The sequence below is a fragment of the Eublepharis macularius genome, chromosome 18 (genome assembly GCF_028583425.1).
Source record: "Eublepharis macularius isolate TG4126 chromosome 18, MPM_Emac_v1.0, whole genome shotgun sequence".
Classification (NCBI taxonomy): domain Eukaryota; kingdom Metazoa; phylum Chordata; class Lepidosauria; order Squamata; family Eublepharidae; genus Eublepharis; species Eublepharis macularius.
In genome coordinates, this window is record NC_072807.1 from 30,941,250 (window position 1) to 30,963,546 (window position 22,297).

The window sequence follows — 22,297 nt, forward strand, 5'->3', positions numbered from 1 at the left end:
ATACCTTGCATCAAAGCAACTGACTTAAAAAAATATATATAAGAACCTGGCACAGCAAACTTGTAGCCATGTGCAAAGAAGGGATGGATCCGTGGGCCCAAAGCCCCTGTAGGACAAGTAATAATAATGAAACCCATGGATGAGTCATAACCAATAAGAAAAGCACATCTCATGATGACTGAAGCTCTTCTTCCCTCCTCCCCACACACCGCAGCACACTTGTTTCAAATCCAGCCATTCTGAAGTAGGGTGCAGAAGGGATACGGCTGGCCAATCCAAAGCGCAACCCCCAAACCTCCCTACGAGGGAGCTGCCCACCGGGATGGGGTGTGCGCTTGTGGACTGCAGAGAAGCTTTGGGGATCAGAGGGCTGTGCAAGAGAAGAATCATCTTCCAAATGGAATGTTACCAAACATGGACAGCGGGCCTCCACGGCCCCTTTTATATCTAACAAGATCACCCTCCCTGCCTCTGCAAATCTCCTCGGCGTGATGGCCCCGCCACAGCTGGCTCTGTAAATTAACAACCAACCAACCAGTGGCTCGGAAAGGGATTTCTCTGCCTGGTTTTGTTAAAACAGATACGAGTCAGTACAGAGACAGATCGGAGAGGTAGGGTGGCCGTTCTGCATGTGAGGCTTAAAAAGTAATACAGATTTTTTTTTCCTGGTCTCAATCAAACACACTAGCGACCGCCCAAAATCAACCCAAGAAGAGCCTGAAGAGTCTTCTGCCACAACTGGCCAAGTGTGGTGCAGTGGCCAAGAGTGTCAGAGCAGGATCTGGGAGCCCCAGGTTCGAATCCTCACTCTGTCATGAAAGCTCACTGGGTGACCTTGGGCCAATCACACTCTCTCACCTAGCCCTGTATTGCTCGTGCTGTCTGACTGAATTGTTTTATTTTGTAATCCGCCTTAAGTCTCATCAAGAAAGGTGGGCTACAAACCAAGTAAGGAAGTAAGCAAGTCTAACTAAGACCCAGGGGGACTTCGGTTTCCATTTTCCTTCTGCCCCGGAAACTCACTGAGTGACTGTAAGGCCTGGCACCCTCTCTTGGCTTTTTGTTGTGAGGATAAAACAGAGGAGAGGACAACAATGGAACAACATTAACAATAACAATAGATTTATATACCGCCCTTCAGGATGACTTAACGCCCACTCAGAGTGGTTTGCAAAGTATGTTATTATTATCCCCCCCCCGCAACAAAACACCCTGGGAGGTGGGTGGGGCTGAGAGAGCTCAGAGAAGCTGTGATGGACCCAAGGCCACCCAGCTGGCTTCAAGTGGAGGAGTGGGGAATCTCCAGATTAAAGTCCCGTGCTCTTAACCACTATACCAAACTGGAAGCCGCTTAGGGTCTCCATTGCAGACAATGGTGGGGTATAAAATGAAGTAACTAAGTAATTAAGTAAGCAGCAAGTAAAAAGATTTCTCACTTTCATTTAAACCTTGAGTTTGTGTCTTGAAGGTCTCTAGGAAGACAGCTAGCTACACCAGCCTGATCCAACTGGAATTACAGGAAGTTGCTTGGGGTGGCAAGATTTGAAAAGCAGCAGGGTTATCGGATAAACTCTTGGGAAACCTCGTTGCCCTCCAAAGCCCAGCCTTTTGGGGCAGATCCCCTCCCCACACAGTATATAAACTGCAGTGTTCTCTACTCACTCCAGAGACATGAATTTTTGCTCCATTCATTCATAAAAATCAGGGGGGAAATCTGCAATTTGGGAAGTCCTTGGGAAAAGGAAAGAAGCCAGCTCCTTCCCCATAAGACCCCTGGTCTTGGTCTTGGCCTTCCACAACTTCCCCACTCAATGACTCCCTCCTTTTTGTTCCATCCACTTCTGGAGGTAAGTACCCTTAATCGGGAAAGATCTCAAAGCAGGCAGCAGAATTTCACCGTTGCCTGAACGCAACAAAACAGAACAATGGTTCCATACTGAAAAGGGGGGGGGGGGCTTCATATTTGCTGAGGCCAGCAAAACCACCTGCTTGTCAGCCCCGTCAATCCCCAAATCCAGCAGCTTTTTGTTTACCACTTACCTCTGCCCGAAATTGCTCTTGTGACAAGCAGTCAATCAAGTCCACAGAGCCAAGGAGGCAGCCAGAGGGATAATCTTTAGGGAAGTCCAAATCTACGGCAAGCGAGAGAGAAAATTATTAGGCAAGCTTGAGCACGTGACCCTGGGGCCCTGCCATTCTCCACATGGTCCTGATTAGCCTGCCGCTGCCTCTCGTGCACTCTCTCCATAGGCCCTTTCGATTGTTCTTGGCTTTGAACAAAAACATACACTGGCTTGGGAAAGAATTGCCTAGCACTAGTTATGCTCTCCCCCTCCACTCCCCCAGCCCAGACAATCATTCTTCTGCGTGACCTGAAGACCCGAGTCTCTCTGTGCCGTTTCATTAATGGACTTCCGACTCATGCTGCATGGATCTGCCCGAGGTTAAGGGGACGGCTAAGCAAAAGATCAAATATTATGACTCGGTCTGCCAAGAAGAATACTTAGAGCACACCTTGGTATTCAGAGCACATTTTATGCGACTTGAACAACGTATTCAGATTAGTATTTGAATCCTTGTAGGATTTCCCATATTTGGTCAAAAGTGAGATGGAAAGGGAAATTAAAAACAAACAAAAGGGGAGGCAAGGCTGAAAGACGAGACTGGATGGAGCAGGAAAGCCTTGAAGCGGTACATGTCTATTCAAGCACTTTTCCATGCTTGTAAGAACATAAGCCTTGTATTCACAACACACACACACACACACACACACACAGAGCTCTCAAGAAGCCAGATTCTGTGATGTGATGAGAATTTACCACGCATAGTTCATATTGTATCAAACCACTACAGCTCAATTCAGACACCAAACTAGAGTCTGCACCTTTGGGAGGGTGTTGTTTTGGTCAGTCCTGTTCCAAGCTGAAACACACAATTATGTGAGTGTTTGGATTTTGCTTCGGACCAACGTGGGGCTAACTTGCCACTTCAAACCAGAATCTGTGCTACTCGCAGCTGAGGGCTGAAGGCACGGTTAAAGCCTCTGGATGGAAGACTGTGCTTTTAGCACCATGCTTCTCTGCTTTGCTATCCTGACGCATTTGCAATTTTTCTCCTGTCTCTGCTGTGCAGTGGCGTCCAGAGGATATGCAACAGCCAGAGGAAGGAAGCGTGCTCAGGTTGTTTCTCAATTCAGACATGACACCAAACAACAGCTATGCCTTGCATGCCCTTTGCTGCAAGATTTCCGATTCTTTGGCTGTTTTGTGGGTGTAACCCTTAGGGGAGTGGAGCTCAAGGCCCAACTGATATTTCACAGTGGGCGTGCTCCCCTGCTGCCAGCATCTTAGCCTGCCTCTCCTCCTTCCAGCCTTGAGTAGGCAGGGGTGGCGGTGGCTCTAATCCTTATAGGCACGATAGCCTCAACTGCAATAGTTCAAAATATTTCTCCTGTAGGTGATAAGAGTTCACTTCAAAACATCACTTCTAAATGGATTCTCTTCCCTTCCTTCTTTCCACTTAAGTTCATAAGAACCTAAGAAGAGCCCCACTGGATCAGACCAGTGGTTCATCTTCTCTAGCATCCTGCTTCACGCCATGGCCAACCAATGGGCCTGTAGGTTCAGAAAAAAGGGCACTGGGGCCAAGATCTTCCCCTGATGTTGCCAACTTAGCACTGCCATTCAGGTGTCAACTGTCTCTAGCTGTGGAGGTTCTCTTTAGTCACCATGGCTAGTAGCCACTGGTGAACTCAGCTGCCATGACTTTCTTAAAGCTATCTATGTTCACGGCCATCGCTCCACTGACCGGCAGTGAAGGCCATGATTGAATTACTGTTTGAGTAAAGGAGCATTTCCTTTCGTCTGCCCTGAACCTATTGTCCAACACCTTCAATGGTTGCCCCCCAAACTGTAGTATTATGGGAGTGGGACAAAAAACTCCCTCTATCCCCTTTATAAACCTCTATCATTTCCCCCTTAGCCATCTTTTTTCCTAAACAGAAAAGCCCGAGATCATCACTCAAATGAAGACCTTTTCGTTAACAAAAGGATGGAATTACTTTCTTAACAATATTCTAGGAATTCCCCTTTTGGTCTATAGAATGTTTTTAAACCAGCAAACTGAACAATGCCGTTAAGGGCAGAACTGTATATGGAAGAATCATAGGGGTGGAGGGGACCTCCAGGCTCATCTAGTCCAACCCCCTGCACAATGCAGGAAATTCACAACTACCTCCCCTCCCCACACCCCCAGTGACCCCTGCCCCATGCCCAGAAGGTGGCAAAACACCATCAGGATCCTTAGCCAAACCGGCCTGGGGAAAACTGCTACCTTACCCCAAGGTGGTGATCTGCCTTACCCTGGGGGCCACAAGAAGGGGCCACAAGAACTAAGCAATGATGTAACCCTTCCTGCCCTCCCTCTCATGATCTGCCCAGGTTCACAGGAGAAGCGCATCTTTCAGTACCGATCGCCCCTTTTTGTCTGGCAAACTTAGCTTCTACTTGCAGCATAAGGAAATCGGCTTTCCCTAAACAGAGGCCAAGTCTATTTCCCAGTTAAATACAGCACAGAGCTACACAAAAATAATCCCTGCGAGCAGTCAGACAGACAGGAATCATTAGATGAGGTGAAAGGCTGCGATAACCAAAATGCACATGACTTTTGTTTCCCAGGGCTTCAGAAATTCAGTCCGACAGAAGCGTCACGGCCTTGCCATCATTTGCCCCCAAACACTTTCGACAGTGAGATATTACCAAAGTGAAGCAGGGCAGAGAGGAACAGAAAGTACGCCCGCCCTCATTGTCTGGAAGCAGGGGGGGGGAGGTGCCCTTGAATTGAATTTTTACTGTACTTCCTTGTATATTATTTCTAAGCGACTGTTCTGTCGCCGAATGCAAATCAGATGTTCGAGGTGGCATTTTTCTGAAGCACTGCTTCATTTTGGAACAGCTCAACACTCAGAGGCGGAGCGCGCATCATGAACGAGAGACGGGGAAAGGGAGCTTTTTGGAGAAGTCACAAGCTGCAGTGTTTCCAGAAGGGTAGCCGTGGCCATCTGTTGCAGTCGCATGCTAGACTTCCTGCATTTCATGACCCTTTGACCCTGTGGCTTATGACTTCCTTTTGCCCCTTCATCATCTCATACGTATACATGCCCATCAAGTAAGGACCCTGCTACACGCAACTGACGAAGTGGGTTCTAGTCTGCAAAAGCTCATACTGGGAAAAATTTGCAGTAACTGTTTCCGTTCAATGTGCAGCCCAGAAGCCTCATTCATTCTTCCCCCTGAACCTCATCTAGCACTCCAGCTCAGGTAAAGGAGCCAGCAGAAGGCTCACCTTTCTGAAGCAGTACTTTGTAGCTGGCCTCCACTTCAGAGATTTCCTGAGGGGAAGGTCTTTTGGCGGTAGCTGCTATCCACAGGCGACCCCTGAGCGCTGTGTACCAAGTCCTGCCCTCTACCCTAGAGAGAGAGGAGAGAGAGAGAAGGGCACGAGAGGGTCAGAAACAAGTTCAGTTTCTAGGAGGCTGCCCCACATCTCAAAGTTCAAGGGAACATTTTAGTTGCAATCCCGGTGTCCAAGCTCTATGCTTTGGGAAGGGCAAGAACTTTTACCTCAAAAAGTGGTTTATAGTCTACCCACTCCACTCTACTGAGGCTGAACCCTTTCTTCAGTGGAAGGAAACCTCCCCAACTTAAAAATACTCCTCTACTGACCCATTTATGTTGAGGCAAGGCTCCTCAAGGTACACAATGGCTTCAAACGCGGCTGAGCGATCTGGTTAGACCCCAGCCATGGTCCCAGGGATGGTGACAGAGAAAAGCAAGGATGTACACTTCAAGTTTTCATTCTCTCTTTCCTTCAAGAAGCTCCCAACAGCAAAAGTCCAAGTCAGCATCCCACAACTGAGTGAGGTCTCTTTGGCCAAGATATGGCGACTGGCTCAAGGCCTCTGGGCCTGTTTCATGGCTAAACAGTAGTGGGAACTTAGGCTTCCTCGGGCCAGGGCCAGCACTCCACATTGGACTGGACCTCAAAAATAAATCCAAAAAATCAATGCTGGCATCCAGACAGCCCTAGGTGTAGGAGGACCTAATAACATCATCCGCATGAATACGTTTGAGAGGATAAGCCTGGAGTTCAAGAAGTCTGACAAATTCTCTCTCTCCGCAGGTGTTAAAATCCTAAGTAGTCTCTGTTGTCACCAGTTACCACTGCCACAAACGGCTGCTGTGCTTCTCTGTATGTTTTTGAATATCAAAAACTAGGCCCTTTTAACTCACATTGCTCACAATTTTTAAACCCCACCCCTTCCTCTCTCAGTGTATAAAAACCTTGATGACTGAAAAATTCACTTTCCACGCAGCAGACAAAGTGAGCTGAAGCCCACCAAAGCTGATACTACAATACATCCGTTAAAAGGGATCCAACAAGACTCTTTTGACTTTGTAGCAGGACTAAAACACTCAGTATTTGGACAGAAAGTCAGACATCTTAGACTACACATCCAGTAAGATACAGTAGGAGTCCAGTAGCATCTAAAGAGACTGAATATTCCGGCATAAGACACAGCCAGGGTATTCTAAGGCATTTTCCCTTCAGGTTAAGAAGAGAGGAAAACAGTGACCCCTAATGCTCAATATAGGAGATTCTAATTTCTAAGGGCTGGAAACCAGCACACCTGGGTCAAAATAAGCATAAAACACGCCTCTGTGAAACAACCTGTTCAGAAATAAATATGATTGGAGGATGTGCCACATTCTTAATAACAGAGTAACACTCGATTTACATACTGCACTTCAGGGCAACTTAACACCCACTCAGAGCGGTTTACAAAGTGTTATTATTATTATTATCCCAACAACAATCATCCTGTGAGATGAGTGGAGCTGAGAGAGCTCTGAGAAGTTGTGACTAACCCAAGGTCACCCAGTTGGCTTCAAGCGGAGGAGTGGAGAATCAAACCTGGCTCTCCGGATTATTGTCCTGCCGCTCTTAACCACCATACAAACTGGGTATGATTGGAAGAATCTACTCCATAACTTGTATGCCACTATAGAACTGGGGATAGCAACAGCCAATAAAGTTGCAAGTGGGGGACTGGGATATATACACTTGTGTGCTCTGGCCTTAATTAGTATCCACCATATTTTAATTGATTGTTTTGCCTTGAGTGCCTTGGATATGTGTGGCACAAAATCAGTAAGATGTTACATACAACCTTAGGCTCCCCCTGACACGTGGCAGAATAATTATTTGAGGAGTGGGGGGGGGGGGGCTGCTTTTAGAAAACCTGCTCTAGATTGTTTTAAACCATTCTCTGACTGTGTTATTTATATAAGACACCTGCTGCATTGAGTGTTTTGTACCTGTGTTTTAATATACCAGTGATCAGGGTTGGATCAAAACATTTATACAAACGTTCTCCATAAAGCACGAGCAAACTGTATTTTTACGAGGTGGACAGAAATCAACCTGTAGGGTTTCTGGCAACCCTGGGCTCCTCCAAGCACAGAAGAAAATTGGCGCCCTGAGGAAAGAGGGGTGGGGATCCCTTCGGTACATGCTCAGGAATCCCCCAAAGGAGCAGCATTCTGGTGTGTAAGTGCTCTCCCTTGCAAGCCCTTGCTTACCGTTTAATCCCTTTGACCAGCAGTGAGGCCCACGGCTGATGCATGCTGAGGCACAAGCCATTGTCTGAGATCTCCTGTATCTCCCGGTCTTGAATCCGTAAGCGGTTCCTTTCCAAGTCGGCCTCATTCTTGGTTTCCGTAGAAGGGCTGATTTTCCTGTGGCTGAGCAAGCCAGTTTGGTCCACCCACTTCAGCACACCAAAAAAAAAAAAAGTTAAAAAAAAGTTTTAAAAAAGAGTTAAAAATCCAAAATCGCACACATGCACACGAACAGAAGGCTTAATCCTTCTCTGGTCACCTCCAAGTGCAAAAACAGGCAGCGTTGACAGTTTCTGCAATTTTGGGGTTTGTCAGTGCAGGGTGGCATCACAGCTCAGTTGCCCGCAAGCAAAGCAGAGGGTGGGAAAGCTCATTTGGGACGGCCTCAGGACAGCCAAATATCTGAAGCAAGAAACAGGCCCTGTGTTGCCCCTGCCCGAAGGGAGGCGAATTCTAAAGCGCCTCTGATCTCAATCACATAGTCTGCTCTTAGATTACCTCCTCAGAAGAAGCAAAACTGAGACAGGCTGAGATGCAGAGGGAAACATTAGTACACAACAAATCAACAGAAAGAGGGGGACATTAGCCATGCTGAACAAGACGCGCCAGGGAGAATTTTGCAAAGGAATCCCACGCCTCGATGACCACCAGCAACATTTGCTCAAGATTCTTTCCAACATAACAGCGCAAGAAGCCTCAGCATTCGCAGCTCTCAAAAGGGGTTTTGTCTATAGAGTGACGTGAAATTCCCAGAGGAGTTAGCCGTGTTAGTCTGTAGTAGCGAAATCAATTCCCAAACAGCATTAAGAAACTGAACAAGAAGCAAACTAGAAGAGAGTTTTGTGTGTGCATGTAAAACTAGGCATGTAGAAACAAAAATAAATTAAAATTGCAGCCCCATCCCATCTTCCCCTTCCCCCAGCTATTGGATACAGGATGAGAATGAGGAGACTGGGGAGTATGGAAGAGGTACAAGTGGCAGCAAGGTTCCCGGGCTGGAGGGTGGGGAGGGAACTACGGATGGGGGAAGAGGATAGCTGTATTCACAACTCCCTCCTGAGGGGGAGAGAATGTTGTCTGCTGCAGAGAACAGGATGGAGAAGGAATCATAACTGATCTTCCCCTCTTCTAATCCTAAACTTCATCGGAGAGGGAAATGCTACATTATTTAGAGCAGCGACGTTCACACCGTGGCTCACAGAAAGCCATATTCACAATTATCATCAACCAAAAGAGCTGCATTTCCTTCCATTTCTGGCATGAGGCCAGGCCTGCATCTCAGGGAGGCTCACAGCTTACCCATTCTTCTGGCGGCAATTGTTTCAAGGAGGGAATCACCTGTCAACCACAAGTCCCACGTTGATGTTCAAACAGTTATTAATCTTCCTGCACTTACAGGGTTTGGGAGTTTTAACTCCATTCCATTTTATCTAGTTTTCAATCATTACTTTGATCAATGTTTTTTGTTAACATTTGCGTCTCATGTATTACTTTTTAGTCTCAGATGATAACGGTCTATTTGCAATAAACTCCGCTGCTACTACGCAAGGCCCACCAAGCAAGGGCCTTAGCCGCTTTCCTGAAATGTGGGGCAGGTGCCACGCTGGAAACCAGTGCCCAGAAGAGCCACAAGTGGCATGTCAAAGAGCCACACATGGTGCCCGAGCCACTGAGTGAGTATCACTGCTCTAGAGTTTGGGCATTTGATGCTACTGAGTCAGACCATGGGTGAGATCCTCCTAACTGGAGACGCCTGAGAGTTCTGGCTCGGACCTTCTACGCACCAACACACGCTCTGCCACTGAACTGCAACAGCTTCTGGTAAGGAGGGGACGTTTTTTTAAAGAGGGAGGGAGAAGTACTGACCACAGGAGCTGGCTGGAGAAGGTTTGGATTCACCAGGACTCCTGGCTCATCATATTTCTCTTCAGTGCCTCGTCTCGGCTTTGTCAAGGTACCTCTGTGAAGAGCTTCGATAGTTTCATCCAGTCTACAAGGACAAACAACCCATTTCACATTCTCTGCAAATCATCCCACCAACTTTCACCCTATGTTATAGTATATTAATGGATAGATTCTGCCTGTGAAGGGTACCGATGTGGCATCTTCAAGGGAAACGGCAGCTCAGGTAACAGGACTAGTAAAGTGGATGATCCCCCTTAGGCAATCTGAAGACCTGCTGGCCATTATTTATTTGTTTGTTTGTTTGTTTAATCAAATTTATACCCCGCCCTTCCCGTGAACAGGCTCAGGGCAGCTAACAACATATCATATAATTAAAACCATATACATATCTTAAAAACCATAAAAACAATACAAACAACTGGCGCCATTAATGCAGGCCTGGACAAATTTTATTTGGGAACAGAAGGCAGTTCAAAAATTTAGCAGCCAGACTCATATTTCATCTTTCAGGTTTATGTATGACGATATTTTCTAGTTACTGCCACCACAAAAACTATTAGGTGGCACAACGAAATGTCTAGGCGCCCACCATAACACCTGGGATTTTGCAGGCCCAGCATTAATTTGGGAGCAGAAAAGACCCACCGCTGCCTTGAGTACGCGGCCCAAAGGAAACGAAACAATCCCCAAAATGAAAATCTTAGGGTCCAAAGCTGGAAACCAGGACAAGTAGGCAGAGTTTGGAAATGTTATGCAACCGGTTACCCAAGTTAACCAGAACACCCCAATAGGAAAAGCTGTTTGAGGAAAAAGTGAAAAAGACCATTCATGGTGGATCAACTGCCGCCATCCATGAAGGCTACATAGTCTTGGGACAATGCACCTCTGGTTATCATAAGCTGGGACCAGAAGGGGGTTGTCTCCATTGCACAATGCTCCTGAGCTTTGCAGCTTCGATTCATTGGTATCGGAAGACAGAAGGCAGGGCCTGAGAGATCTGGACCTGATCCATGAAAACAATTCCTTTATTCTCGTGTCTTAAGGGGAAGAGGGCCAAGGAAGGCATCTATGGACTAGCCCAATGGTGCTCTTCAGACACGAGGTCGCAGTTGACACTTCAGACTTCAATGTGACCTGTGCACACCCCTGAAAGGAACGGAACATATTTCTGTGCGGTGCTTTTAGGATGTGCTGGACCGCTTTGCTCAATCCCTGCGGCTCCACAATTCAGACACTGTTTTGCTTCACTTCAGGCTTTTACATTCATCACGGGGAGCAGATGCAGGAAGCTACCTCCTGGGAGGTGCATCTGTTCCTGTTCCTTTTTCCCTGCCTGTGCAGTTGACTGTGCAGTTGACTGCTGCCTGTGCAGTTGACTGCGGCATCACAGAAGAGAAGGGAGCAGGGAACGGGCCATAAATACTAAGAGTAAATTGGATGTTCAGAAGCTCCATTTCTGTGTGCTCTAATGGGGGCGGGGGAGAAGAGGGACGGATGGAACAGGAGAAGACACTGGCTCACAAGCAGAGCGTCCTCCAAAGGAATGCACATAATGGTACTGCCAGGACTGGACTCTGGGGTCAAAAGTCCAGGGGTCTGGCCCAGGTACCTCCCCAAAGGCAGGCTGTAGCTAAAGATGGGTGAGCTCCTACCAACCCACCTTTCTTTATCCTTCCACTTCCTTTCCCCCCCCAAGTACCTCCTGGGAATAGCAGTTCCCAGACTGCCCGACATTTGCTTTCGGGGAACTGTAATTCCCACAATGTGTTGGGGTGGGGTTAAGAGAAGAAGAAGAGAAAGAAAGAGTTCTCCTCCCTCCCAGCTGCCTCCTGCTGCGAGCACATCACTTCCCACTGATAGGGCAGATAAACTGAGGTGGAGCAGAAGAGGGAAAATTAGCTCAGGTTCATCATCTGAGCCAGGGAGGAATTCAGCACCTGTGAAGCTTTCCTTGTACTTGCATCTCTCAAATCAATTAGATCTTGTGAAGGAGAGTCCAGAGTCTAACCACACCACTGAACACGTGTGCTGTCACCAAAACAGAAAGCAAATGCCCTTCTCATTTGGTTATTACCCCTTCGTATCTTCTCTGCAAAGCATCCTAAATCTTGGGACCCCCATTCCTGAAAGGCCTCCCTCTGCATGTAGCCAATGCAGCAGCAGGAGCTCCTTTTCATCCCTTCTCTTGCCAGAGTTTGATCAGCTTCTGTCTGGGCTCACGCCTTCTCAATCTTTCACCCAGGTGGTAAAACAGAACTGTGTAAGAGGTCACTTGGGGAAGTCTGAGTAGCGGCTGGGATTAAAACAGCAGTATGGTTAAACTGCTGGACCCTAGGGTGGTTAAATGTATGGCCATTGTATTAATTTTGGTTTTAAATTCTGTTTAAAATGTACATCTGCATGAAGCAGTGGTTAGAGTGTTGTACTAGAATCTGGGGGATCCAGGTTCAAACGTCTGCTCTGCCATGAAAGCTCACTGGGTAACCTTGGGCCTCTTAGAGCTGCTGTAGCACAGTGGTTAAGTGGTTCGGCTGCGAATCAGCACTCTACTGGTTCAAATCCCACTACAGCCATGAGCTCAGTAGGTGGCCTTGGGTAAGCCACTCCTTTCAGCACAGCTCCCCAGCTGTACTGTGGGGATAATAACAACATTAACTTGTTCATTGCTCTGGGTGGGGCACTAATCTGTCTAGAAGAGCGGAATATAAGTGCTGTTGTTGTTATTATTAGTCTAACCTACTTCATAGGGTGGTAGGGATGATAAAACAGAGAAGGGGACAATGTTGTACGCCACCAAGAGAAAGAGAAAAGCGGGATATAAATGAAGGAAAGAAATAAATATTCTAGGTTTTGATCTTATCGTCCTGGGTTAAGAGAAAGGCAGGCTGAGAGATATTTTCAACAGTTCAGTCCTCACTTGCTGTGATATTCTGCCAAGCTGCTGTCCTCGTCCAGGACCTGCCGCCCGGCAAAGTCAATGGTGATCTTCCTGGAGAGCCGAGAGGCGTGCCGCAACTCCCGCAGTTCCTTCTCCCTCTTCTCCAGTGCCTCCCGCTCCTGCCTTGACAGCCACTGGTTGGAGTCTGTCGCAAAGTAGTCCGACTCATCATCGATCACTTGAGTGCGGCGCACACTAACAAACAAAAACAAAAAGAGAAGGAGGGTGCCAGGCAGCCCATCCGGGGCCATGGTTTCAGTAACAGCCCTTGAGAACGGCTTACCGATCTTGCAACAGCTTTTATTGATTCAAAACATTTGTATGCTGCTTTTCCACCCAAACTTAGGGTTTCCCAAGCAGTAAACAACAGTAAAATACAAGTATATACAAAATATTAAAAACAATTAAAGGAAGCCTATTCACACACCTGCTCTTGCATACAAATGCAACGATTGGAATGGGAGCCTTTAGCAGGGAGGAAACTCAGATCAGGCTCTTCAATGGCGAGGTTGGAAGGCTCTACACCTGTTAAGCTTTCTTCTTGCCGTATTGTACAGTGACACTTTTCATAAACAGGCACTGCCTGGAACACTAAGTCAAACCTGGCTTTCTAGAAGGACGAGCTTGCCAGCTTGGTGGAGCGTTTGGCAGTTACTTTGTCCTTTCCTGTGCAGGAGCCACCAGTTCGAATCCAGCTGCAACTTCCGCCTGAGAAGTGAGGGAGGATATACGTGTTGCCTCCCCCCACCCTAAGGCACGGGCTCATACCCCAGAGGCCCAGAACACACTCTGAATGCAGGAAGTCCCAGGTTCCGATCCCAGAATCTCTTCATGAAGCATCTAAGGGCTAGAAAAGACCTAAGACACTGGAGAACTGAGCTGCCGCTTGTCTGGACAGAAAATACAGGGCTCAATGGGTCCACGGCCCGCCTCACTGCAAGGTGGTCACAGGAACAAACCATGAGTGAAGAGTATGTGTTGATCTGGAAGAAACCGGGGCTCAGTGGTACAATTCCCACTTGGCATGCAGAGGGTGCTGCATTCAGTTCCTGGCATCTCCTCCAAAGAACCAGAACCAAGAATTCCAGAACCAATGAGAGAGAAGACAATACTCATTTGGGATGGAGCAACCATCTAATGATATATATGTTCCATAAGAGATCAAGAAGAGACTTCGCTTAAACATCTGTGTCTACAAACAAGAACTCAGGCAATGGACCGTGGCCCCGTATGCACACCCAGGGCCTTGTTTTCTCAGTTTGGGTAACCAACGTGTGCCCCATTTCCAGAGCTATCCTGCTATCAGCCAAGTCTAGGTAGAGCCAATGATTCTAGCAGTGAGCCAGAGGCCCACCTCAGGTCAAAGCTTTAGGAAAAGTTCTCCAGGTTTTCCTTCGAAAGCAACCTGCTCATCGGGAAACCGAAGCACGCCTGCTTTAAACAGAAAGAGCCACTGCAAGGCTCAGCGGCCAGGAATGAAAACTGAACATTTGCTTTCCAGAGGCCTTAACCTACAAGAAAAGCTCCTTCGCCTCCAGCCACCTACTGTTATCTAGACAAGTCACGCTCAGTACCTTGTTTTGTCAAACTCCAGCAATTTGTCCTTGTGTTTCACTGCCATCTCCAGACCTGCCTTGAGCCGAGCCTCTTGACGGGGAAGCAAGTCCTTGCTGCTGTCTTCCACCTTCCCGGAATTTTCAGTGCCTGGGAGGCAAAGAGGTGCAACTCATGGTCTGCTTTGGGCACACCAACAGGGAAGCCCACTTTGCCTGGAATGGACCGCACAGCATGTAATAGCTCCGTTTTATCCCATCCTTCTTCCAAAGCAGCTTGGGGATGGCATATATGGTTCTCTGTTCCTGCATTTTATCCTCATGACCATCCCACTGAGCAAGAGTGAATGGACACAGGCATCACCGGCCCAAGGTCACTCAACAAGCTTTGGAGCCGAATGAAGAACTGACCCTTGCACAAGTTGGGAGCCTGCAAAGCGGGGCGGCGGGGAGGGGGATGGCAGCCTTGCAAACTGGATATTTTCAGCACCCTTTTAGGCATTTGTAAGACAGGATCACTTCATTTTAAAACTTTATAAGATGGTGTGGGAACCCACCCTCACTTTCATAAGAGGTACGAACCTCCAAGGAGTTTCTTCAGCAGCTTCTGGCTTTTGTTGGAATCACGCTGCAGGATGTCCTGCTCCTCTTTTGTGCACACCTGTGCGGGGGGAAAAGGAAGAGCACGGGTCTGAGAATAAGCTGCTTGAACAACTAGGAGGCGGCTCTCCTCACGCACAAGCACGAGAGTGTGAACCAGTAGGATACTGTCAGCCTACGGATTCCCCTAGCCTAATCCAACCCTACCTAAGCAGAGTGGCAGCGGTTCTCCGGGGTATTGCTTAGAGGTCTTCTCCAGGCCTACTACTGGAGATCAGGAGACAATCTGGGACTTTCTGCATGCAAGGCAAGTGTTTATTTATTAATTAAAATATTAATATCCTACCTTTCCTCACTGGTCAAGACAACTTTACCACTGAACTGTTGCTCTTCTCAATAAATGTGTCCTTACTGCCTTTACCAACATGCAACAACAGTGGACAGCAACATCAAAGACACGCAAAGAAGAGTAGCTGGTTACTCTACAGTACAATCCTATGGAGAGTCGCACCCTCCTCCTAAGTCTCTTGACTTGGATTTATAAGGGAGTCGCTCTGCTTGGGAATGGCACTGTCAGAAGGGACCTAGAGACCAGCCAAAGGTCTGATCTTTATCGGTTCCTTATGTTTTGCAAGGCCTCTCAAGGTAATTCATCATTACAAACATTGCATAACTAGGGAAAGACTAATGCATACCGAGAGAAAAAGTCAAGGCTTAGATTCCAGATATACACAAAGCAGGGCTACAACAGGGACAGGAAAGCTGCCTGATGAAAAGTAGTTCCTTATCTCTGGACAAATCCAAAGCTAAAAAGAAATAAATCTTGTCCCTTTTCCCAGAGCAGTAAGAAACCACTAATCACAGCTGACCCTGTGCAGAACCTGTTACAGCTAAGCAAAGAAAAGGCACGAGCATAAGGCGGTAGCGTACCAGATTGCCGCAAAATAAGCAAGGCCCAGAGCCCTCTTGTTCACAGACTATGCGCCCGCATGTCAGGCAGTTGTTGATGAGCTTGTGCTTCTGGGCCAGGCACTCGCATGAGTGGCGCCCAGGGAGCATGACAGTCAGCTTGTCTTGCCCTTCCTTCGTGTACAAGCTGACGTATTTCGCCTTCTTCTTGGAGGAACCGCTGCCGCTGTTTAACTCCTGGGCCTAATTTGACACAGAAACAAACAAACAAAAAAGTTTCAAGGAACAACTGGAAAAGGAAACAGCCGAACTAGGATTCGCCATTTGGGGGGTTTACATAAGGATTGTGGATGTTTGTATCAGAGTGAAATAAAAAACACAGCCACCAAACCACGGCCTGAAAGCAGACTACAATAGTGGATTGTAGCTGGTATACAAACCACAGCTTGGACAAAGAGCGGTATAGTGTGCCTTCAGGTTTCATGTTTTAAGACTACTTGGGAAGGCTGAATAACCAAAAGAGAAAGAAATGTGAAGCAGGAGAAATAATCATTCTGGCAGCTTCCCCGAGTGCTCCTCTGTCCCTCCTTCAGCCATATCTCCCCTCCCAGCCACCTACTAGGACTGCTTTCAAGTTCAAGAAAATGACTGCCTGGAGATCTGATAAGCGAGCTGCTGCCGCAGCACAAGTGTTTCATCCATCATATTAAAAGCATTCGTGACTGAATGCAGTTATATGGGAAGACACTGCTCATGTGGAAGGGACAACAAAAGTAGGGGGGTCAGAGTGCTGGACTAGCAGTGCAGAGGCCTGGGTTCCAATCTTTATTAGCCTAAGCTACACAGGACTGCTGTGAGGATAAAAGAAGAACCACAGTCACTACACGGAGCCCCCTGGAGCAGGATAAGAACATGATATAGAGGGGAGGGCAGGACTGAGCAGCTTGGAAGAGCAGCAGAGGATTCCGGCAGAAGGTGGGCAAGGCACACAATTGCCAACATTTTGTTTTGTGTGTGTGTCTGGGACATAAACTACTGCCTGGCACTCAAACCATGGTTAGCCTAAACCACAGTTTGTTGTTACGACCAAACCACACTGATGTACGAGCCTGTCTATGTCTGTTGGGAGGTTGGTGGCCAGCGGTGGACTACTTGTGAAAGGAAGATGGCATTTAAAAGCTGAATGTGTTGGAAAGACTCTTCTGTGGGAAAGGAAAAGGGAGTACATGGTATGAGTTTGGTTATTTGGAGAGTCTCCAATGCAAGGGCCGGAGTCTCTGATGAGAGTAGTATGGGTGGTGGTTGGAAAGAAAAGTAGGTAGAGAGATGTGCTACGGTAGGAATCTGGACTTGGTTTCACACAATGGCCCTGTTGAGACTTTCGTAAGTGTTCTTCTCTTCTTTCCAAAAATGTTTTATACATCTTTTTTCCTACAAATGGATCTGAACAAACTGAAAGAGCAGTGCACTCATTTTGCAATTAACATGAACGGAACCAATTAACTGTAATTTGCAGAATCTCAGTTGTGGAGACCTTGTTCAGCCACACGGCTATGAGCCTGGGGTTAAAGAGTTACTGTGCATTATTTTGTTGCTACATTAGCTAAGTTTGTCTCTTGTTACGAAAAGGGGAGGAAAGGTTTCTGGGAGAAAAGTATATGAACAGGCCTCCAGAAAGACCTTGAGACAAGGAGTCAGTGAAACAGCTGGACTAAGATAAAATAGATTACGCAGCCTTGGGTTTCTTTAAAGCTCTAAAGCAGGCAGCACACCCTGACTTTGCATGTACTACAATTTATTTCAACCCTGCAAATGGGTAAGACCCACAGCTTGCCTGTACCCCAATATCCTTTGCTCTGACCCCCACCTGGTGGAACAGCCTGACTGATGAGGTCTGGAAAGCTTCCACGCTACTATTATTCTACAGAATGGGCAAAACGGAGTGGTTCAGGAAGGCATTTTTATAAAGGGATTGCGATACTGTTTTAATGTTTGTGGAACTTTTCTAAGAAGTTTTGTTGTACTTTATTGCATTGGTTTTATTGTATCGTCTTTTGTAATTCGCCTTGAGTCTCTGCAAGAAAGGCAGAGCACAAATGAAGCAAGGATGACCGTTAGCAAAAAATATATCCAGGAAAACAGCTGACAGTGTATTCTATGACCTGGACTACTTTTTTACTTTAGCTTTTCATACTAATTCTTTGAAATCCATATAAGAAAAGCCTGGGTCAGAGGTAACTCTGAAGTCACAACTGGATGCTACATGAATGAGCCTGGAGGAGATACAGACATGTGCCCCCCTCCCAATCCAGCAACTGTCATGAGCTAAGAAATTTTCAAGCAAACATTTGAAGCAGCAAACTACAGCATGCGCTTATGCATCTACCAAGATTGCAAGTCCCATATATTCTTGGTTTGCATTGGCCCAATCAATGAAAAAAGCCAACAATTTCCCCCAAACAAGTAATTAATCACCTTGCAGAATACAAGGGAAGAGGGGGCAAGAAAGCACAAACCTTCCCCAGGCTTTATCTAGCACACAGCAGTATATGTGAACGAATAAATGGGATTGGCGCATGCTCACGAATACACCTCTTCGTCATGTGTGGACTATCACAGACAAGACTCCAACACAGCTTGCCATCTGTGCATCTTACCAATCCAGTATGACAAAGGGTGAGAATCTGTGATTCTTGCAACAGCTGCGCCCTCTCTATCCCCCTTACTGACAATACAATGGCTGCTTTGAGAGTATACAGTAAAAACTTACCTTCAAAACCTTTTCTTTTAAAGTTTAAAAAGCACCCACAAAGCAAACAGCAAACGTACCCACCTTGGCTAAATCAAGCGGAGTTTTTACTTCCTCTACCAGCTGATTGGTTTCAATATGAACCGGTGCTTCCTGCTTGTTCCTCCCTTTGCGCCGTCCCCTCTTGGCTTGGTCTCCTGACCGAGGAGCTTCTAACGTATCTATATAGAAGGGAACATATAAAGGTTGTACAGGAGAAGAGTGGGAAAGACCACAACAGCGTCTCTTCCCTCACTTTCCTTGGAATGCCTAGGTAAGCAACAATGCTCGGTAATGACATCATCACGCTTTTGTTTAGCCACACCCCTGCCTCACATTGCTGGCCGTGAGCCACAAATGCAGAGCAACATGCAAGCACAATGATGTCAGGTCACACGCTGCCATTTGCTTCAACTCTGTGGGAAAGAGAGATGTGGAATAGCAGTCGCTCTATCAGTGCAATCCTCAGCAGAGTTATACCCTTCTAAACCTATCGACGTCAATGGATGTAGAAGGGTGTAACAGTAGGACTGTACAGTAGGCATCTCGTAATTGCTAGGTAAGCCAAGAGAATACTAGTAAAGCTTGGGGAAATATTGAGAGGAGCCGAGCTCTTCCTTCATAAAAAAAATTATTCCAATGGACAAAAAAAGTGAGACAATAGAAAATATCACAAAGGGACAAATCCCATCATTTATCATTCCATATTGTTATAAAGACAATCCAACTCTCAATAAATCTACCTGAGCGTATGCCAGCAAGGCTAAGACTCATCTGCTGATATGGAGCTGATAAGAAACACTTTCAACTCATCACTCCTGCCACCAGCACTCTTCAGTATGGCCTCAAAGCCCAGCCCCGAGGGAGTCACTGCCAGGAACTACACCCAATTCAAGTTTGAGTTAATTCTTTTTTCCATAGACATAATTCTATGGGAATCAGCGGTCTTCCAATAAATAGTGGACTGGTTTTTATATTACAGATAAATAGCTGCTCTGCGGATTTTTCCCTTCCGCTTACCATCTTTTTTCCGATAGAGAGGCAATGGGTCAGATGTTGTGAGCTCACAGGACCTTTGCCATCTGGCTACAAGCTCATCCACAAACTTTCTCTTCTTGCCATCTGTCCCTTGGACTAGGTCAGCAACGTATTCCCGGATCTCCTCCTCATTCTCAATAGATAAGATGTATCTGAAAAGGGCAGAGGAGAGGCTTATAGGAGAGTTTTCCTACAGAACAAAAGTTAATATTCTCTCTTCTGATGTTCTTCACCTTCCTTCTTGAGGCACAATTTACACAAGGAAACAATTGTAGCACAGCAGCAATGTGTACGGCTGCATGGGACAAGAAGGTAACAGACTACAACAGCAGTTTTCAAACCACTCGTCAGGGACCTTCTGGTCAGTTGTGTTCCTCCTGCTGGTCATGAGATTCTATTTATTTTAATTCTCTGCATATTATAGAAATAGTAGCCATCTATGCAGAAAACCTGTCAAGTATGCTGGTCTGCTGGCTTTTAATTGTGAAAAAGTCTCATCTAATACTATGGTTCTGTCATACTGTTTTAGAAAGGGAGACAGACTGGATATTTTGCAGCATAGCCTTTAAAGTGTCTTGACTATATTCTGGTAGAGTTCAAACTCTCATTCTACCACAAAGTTTGCTGGGTGACTTTGGGTGTGCTGTATTCTCACATAGGCTGTTGTAAGGAAGAACACAGAACAATACTACCCTGCCCTGGACCCTTGGAGAAAAGGCAGAAATAAAAAATGTACTAAATAAGGACTGCCAACTGTCTTGGGAAATTCCTGGAGATTTGGGGGTTACGCCTGAGGAGAGGTCACACTAGGGACGTGATTACACAGAGCCCACCCTCTGAAACGGCCAAGTTCTCCAGGTATGGTTGCCAACCTCCAGGTGAGCAAGATTTGGGTCCAGTAGCACTTTAAAGACAAGCTAGGTCTCCAAAGTGCTACTGAACCTGAACCTTACTTTACTACTACACAGCCACCACACCTGAAGCAACCTCCAGGTGGTGGCTGGAAATCTCCTGGAGATACAACTGATTGCGAGGCAACAGAAATCAGTTCTCCTGGAGAAAATGCCAACTTTGGATAGTGGACTGTGAGGCATCATGCCCACCAGAGCCCCCCCTTCTCCCCAACTCCCGCCCTATAATAATATGTAATAGGAACATTCAATTTATGTACTACCCTTCAGGACAACACCCACTCAGAGCGGTTTACAAAGTTATTATTATCCTCAGGACAATCTGTGAGGTGGGTGAGGCTGAGAGAGCTCCAAGAAGCTGTGACTGACCCAAGGTCACCCAGCTGGCTTCAAGCAGAGGAGTGGGGAATCAAACCTGGCCCTCTAGATTAGAGTCCCACGCTCTTAACCACTACACCAAATTAGCTCCCTCTGCAATCTTCATCCCCCAAATCTCCAGGAATTTCCCAGCCCAGAGCTGACAACCTAAATCCAGGGCAGCTGATTTCTGTAGACTGGAAATCAGTCCCAATTCCGGGAGAACTCCAGGTCCCACCTGGAGGTTGGGAAAGCGCCCACGCTTTCTAATTCATAGCTGGAAAACTAGCAGTAATTCAATAGATCAGCCTGCCTCATCGGTTGAATTTCTGCCTCAGGTGAAGGAGGGCTCGGCAGCAAAGCTCGCTGGGACCCAAGCCAGGAGCGCTGTGGCCAAGCAAAAGGCACCCAAGCGGCCTCCTCCCGCCCCCGACAGCCTTTCTACTTGATACAGAGGCTGGGCGACGTGGCCCAGCCGACCCGCCAGCCCGGGGCCTTCCCCGTCCATCCTCCCCGCTGCTCACTGGACCAGCTCCTCGCCCACGTCTAGCCCGAAGACTCCACGGAGCTGCTCCATACACCAAGCCACAAGCCCCCCCGGCGTCGCCATCGCCGCCCTGGCAGGTTGCCGGTCGGAGATGGGGGAAGGAATTAACAGGTGCACCTCCTCCACCAAAGCCGAGGAATCCGGGCGACACACGCTTTTCCTTTCGGCTCGCAATCCAGACCTTGAGTCCATAGTTCCGAGCTTCATCGTTCCCCGGAGCTTGAGGCTCGATAAAGTTGCAAACGTTCGCTTGTTTCCCCGGAGCGTCCCCTCTTCTCAGAGCCAAACTGCAAGTGGCGAATTACACTTGCGGGACAAGAGAACAGACTCACGTGTATTCATCCCAGTTCACTTGCCATTCACTTGCTCTCCACTCGTCACTTGTAGCTTGGCTCTATGAGAGCCTTCTCAACAGCTGCAAAACTAAAAAGGATTACTCCGCTGGGAACCCACTGATTTCATTTGGGCTTAAACTGGACTAACTCTGTTTAGGATTGCACTGTTAAAAGTTGGCCTCTGGTCTCGAATCTTGCTCTTCTGCTACAAACCAACAGGGCTACCCACCTGAAACTAGGATTGCACTGTGAGTTATTTATAAAAGCCGCACTCAGCTGCAAGAAGGCGAAGTGGAAAGTCTTCCTGCCCTGTCCCTACCTCCTCTTGCAAGTAAATACAGGGTGGTGCTATGTCCTTGTTGCCAGACGATAAGAATAATGAGGCAACAATGTTTGCAAAAGAGACACAGTTTTAATCAGTCCCCCTTTCTTCCCCCTCCGTCTCTAGCTGTAGTTACAACAACAACTCCTCTCCTGCCCACACCAAATCCTGGAGCGCACATAGGCAGGCTCAAACACTGGGCCGGATTGAAGGAATGGAGGTTGCTTCTGCAGAGTCTGGATAATGCATTTTCAATGTCCTTTAGCAGTTGTTTGCAAGTGGATTTTCCTGTTTCACAGAGGGAAAACCAGCTGCTAATGATTGCTAAAGTGCATTGTGTGAAAGGAGCCATAGTTGTCAAAAATGCCATAAGAGGAACAAGCATATCTACCTGAAAACATAATGTTCTGTTGGA

The 22,297-nt window shown here is 47.1% G+C and overlaps 1 protein-coding gene across 1 annotated transcript in view; it reads right to left on the bottom strand.

Annotated features, from left to right (window-relative positions):
- The window catches only part of TRIP4 (thyroid hormone receptor interactor 4), a 45,742-nt gene extending 24,432 nt beyond the window's left edge, over window positions 1-21,310 (bottom strand). The window contains exons 1-11 of the mRNA XM_055002962.1: window positions 21,203-21,310; window positions 19,393-19,562; window positions 18,418-18,554; window positions 15,606-15,827; window positions 14,658-14,736; window positions 14,097-14,226; window positions 12,502-12,717; window positions 9,546-9,669; window positions 7,641-7,828; window positions 5,344-5,468; window positions 2,041-2,132 (exon numbers count right to left, since the gene is read on the bottom strand). Coding sequence (XP_054858937.1) covers window positions 2,041-2,132; window positions 5,344-5,468; window positions 7,641-7,828; window positions 9,546-9,669; window positions 12,502-12,717; window positions 14,097-14,226; window positions 14,658-14,736; window positions 15,606-15,827; window positions 18,418-18,554; window positions 19,393-19,562; window positions 21,203-21,288 — 1,569 coding nt within the window. The 5' untranslated portion in view covers window positions 21,289-21,310. The remainder of the gene's footprint in view (window positions 1-2,040; window positions 2,133-5,343; window positions 5,469-7,640; window positions 7,829-9,545; window positions 9,670-12,501; window positions 12,718-14,096; window positions 14,227-14,657; window positions 14,737-15,605; window positions 15,828-18,417; window positions 18,555-19,392; window positions 19,563-21,202) is intronic.
- Between the last annotated feature and the right edge of the window lie 987 nt (window positions 21,311-22,297).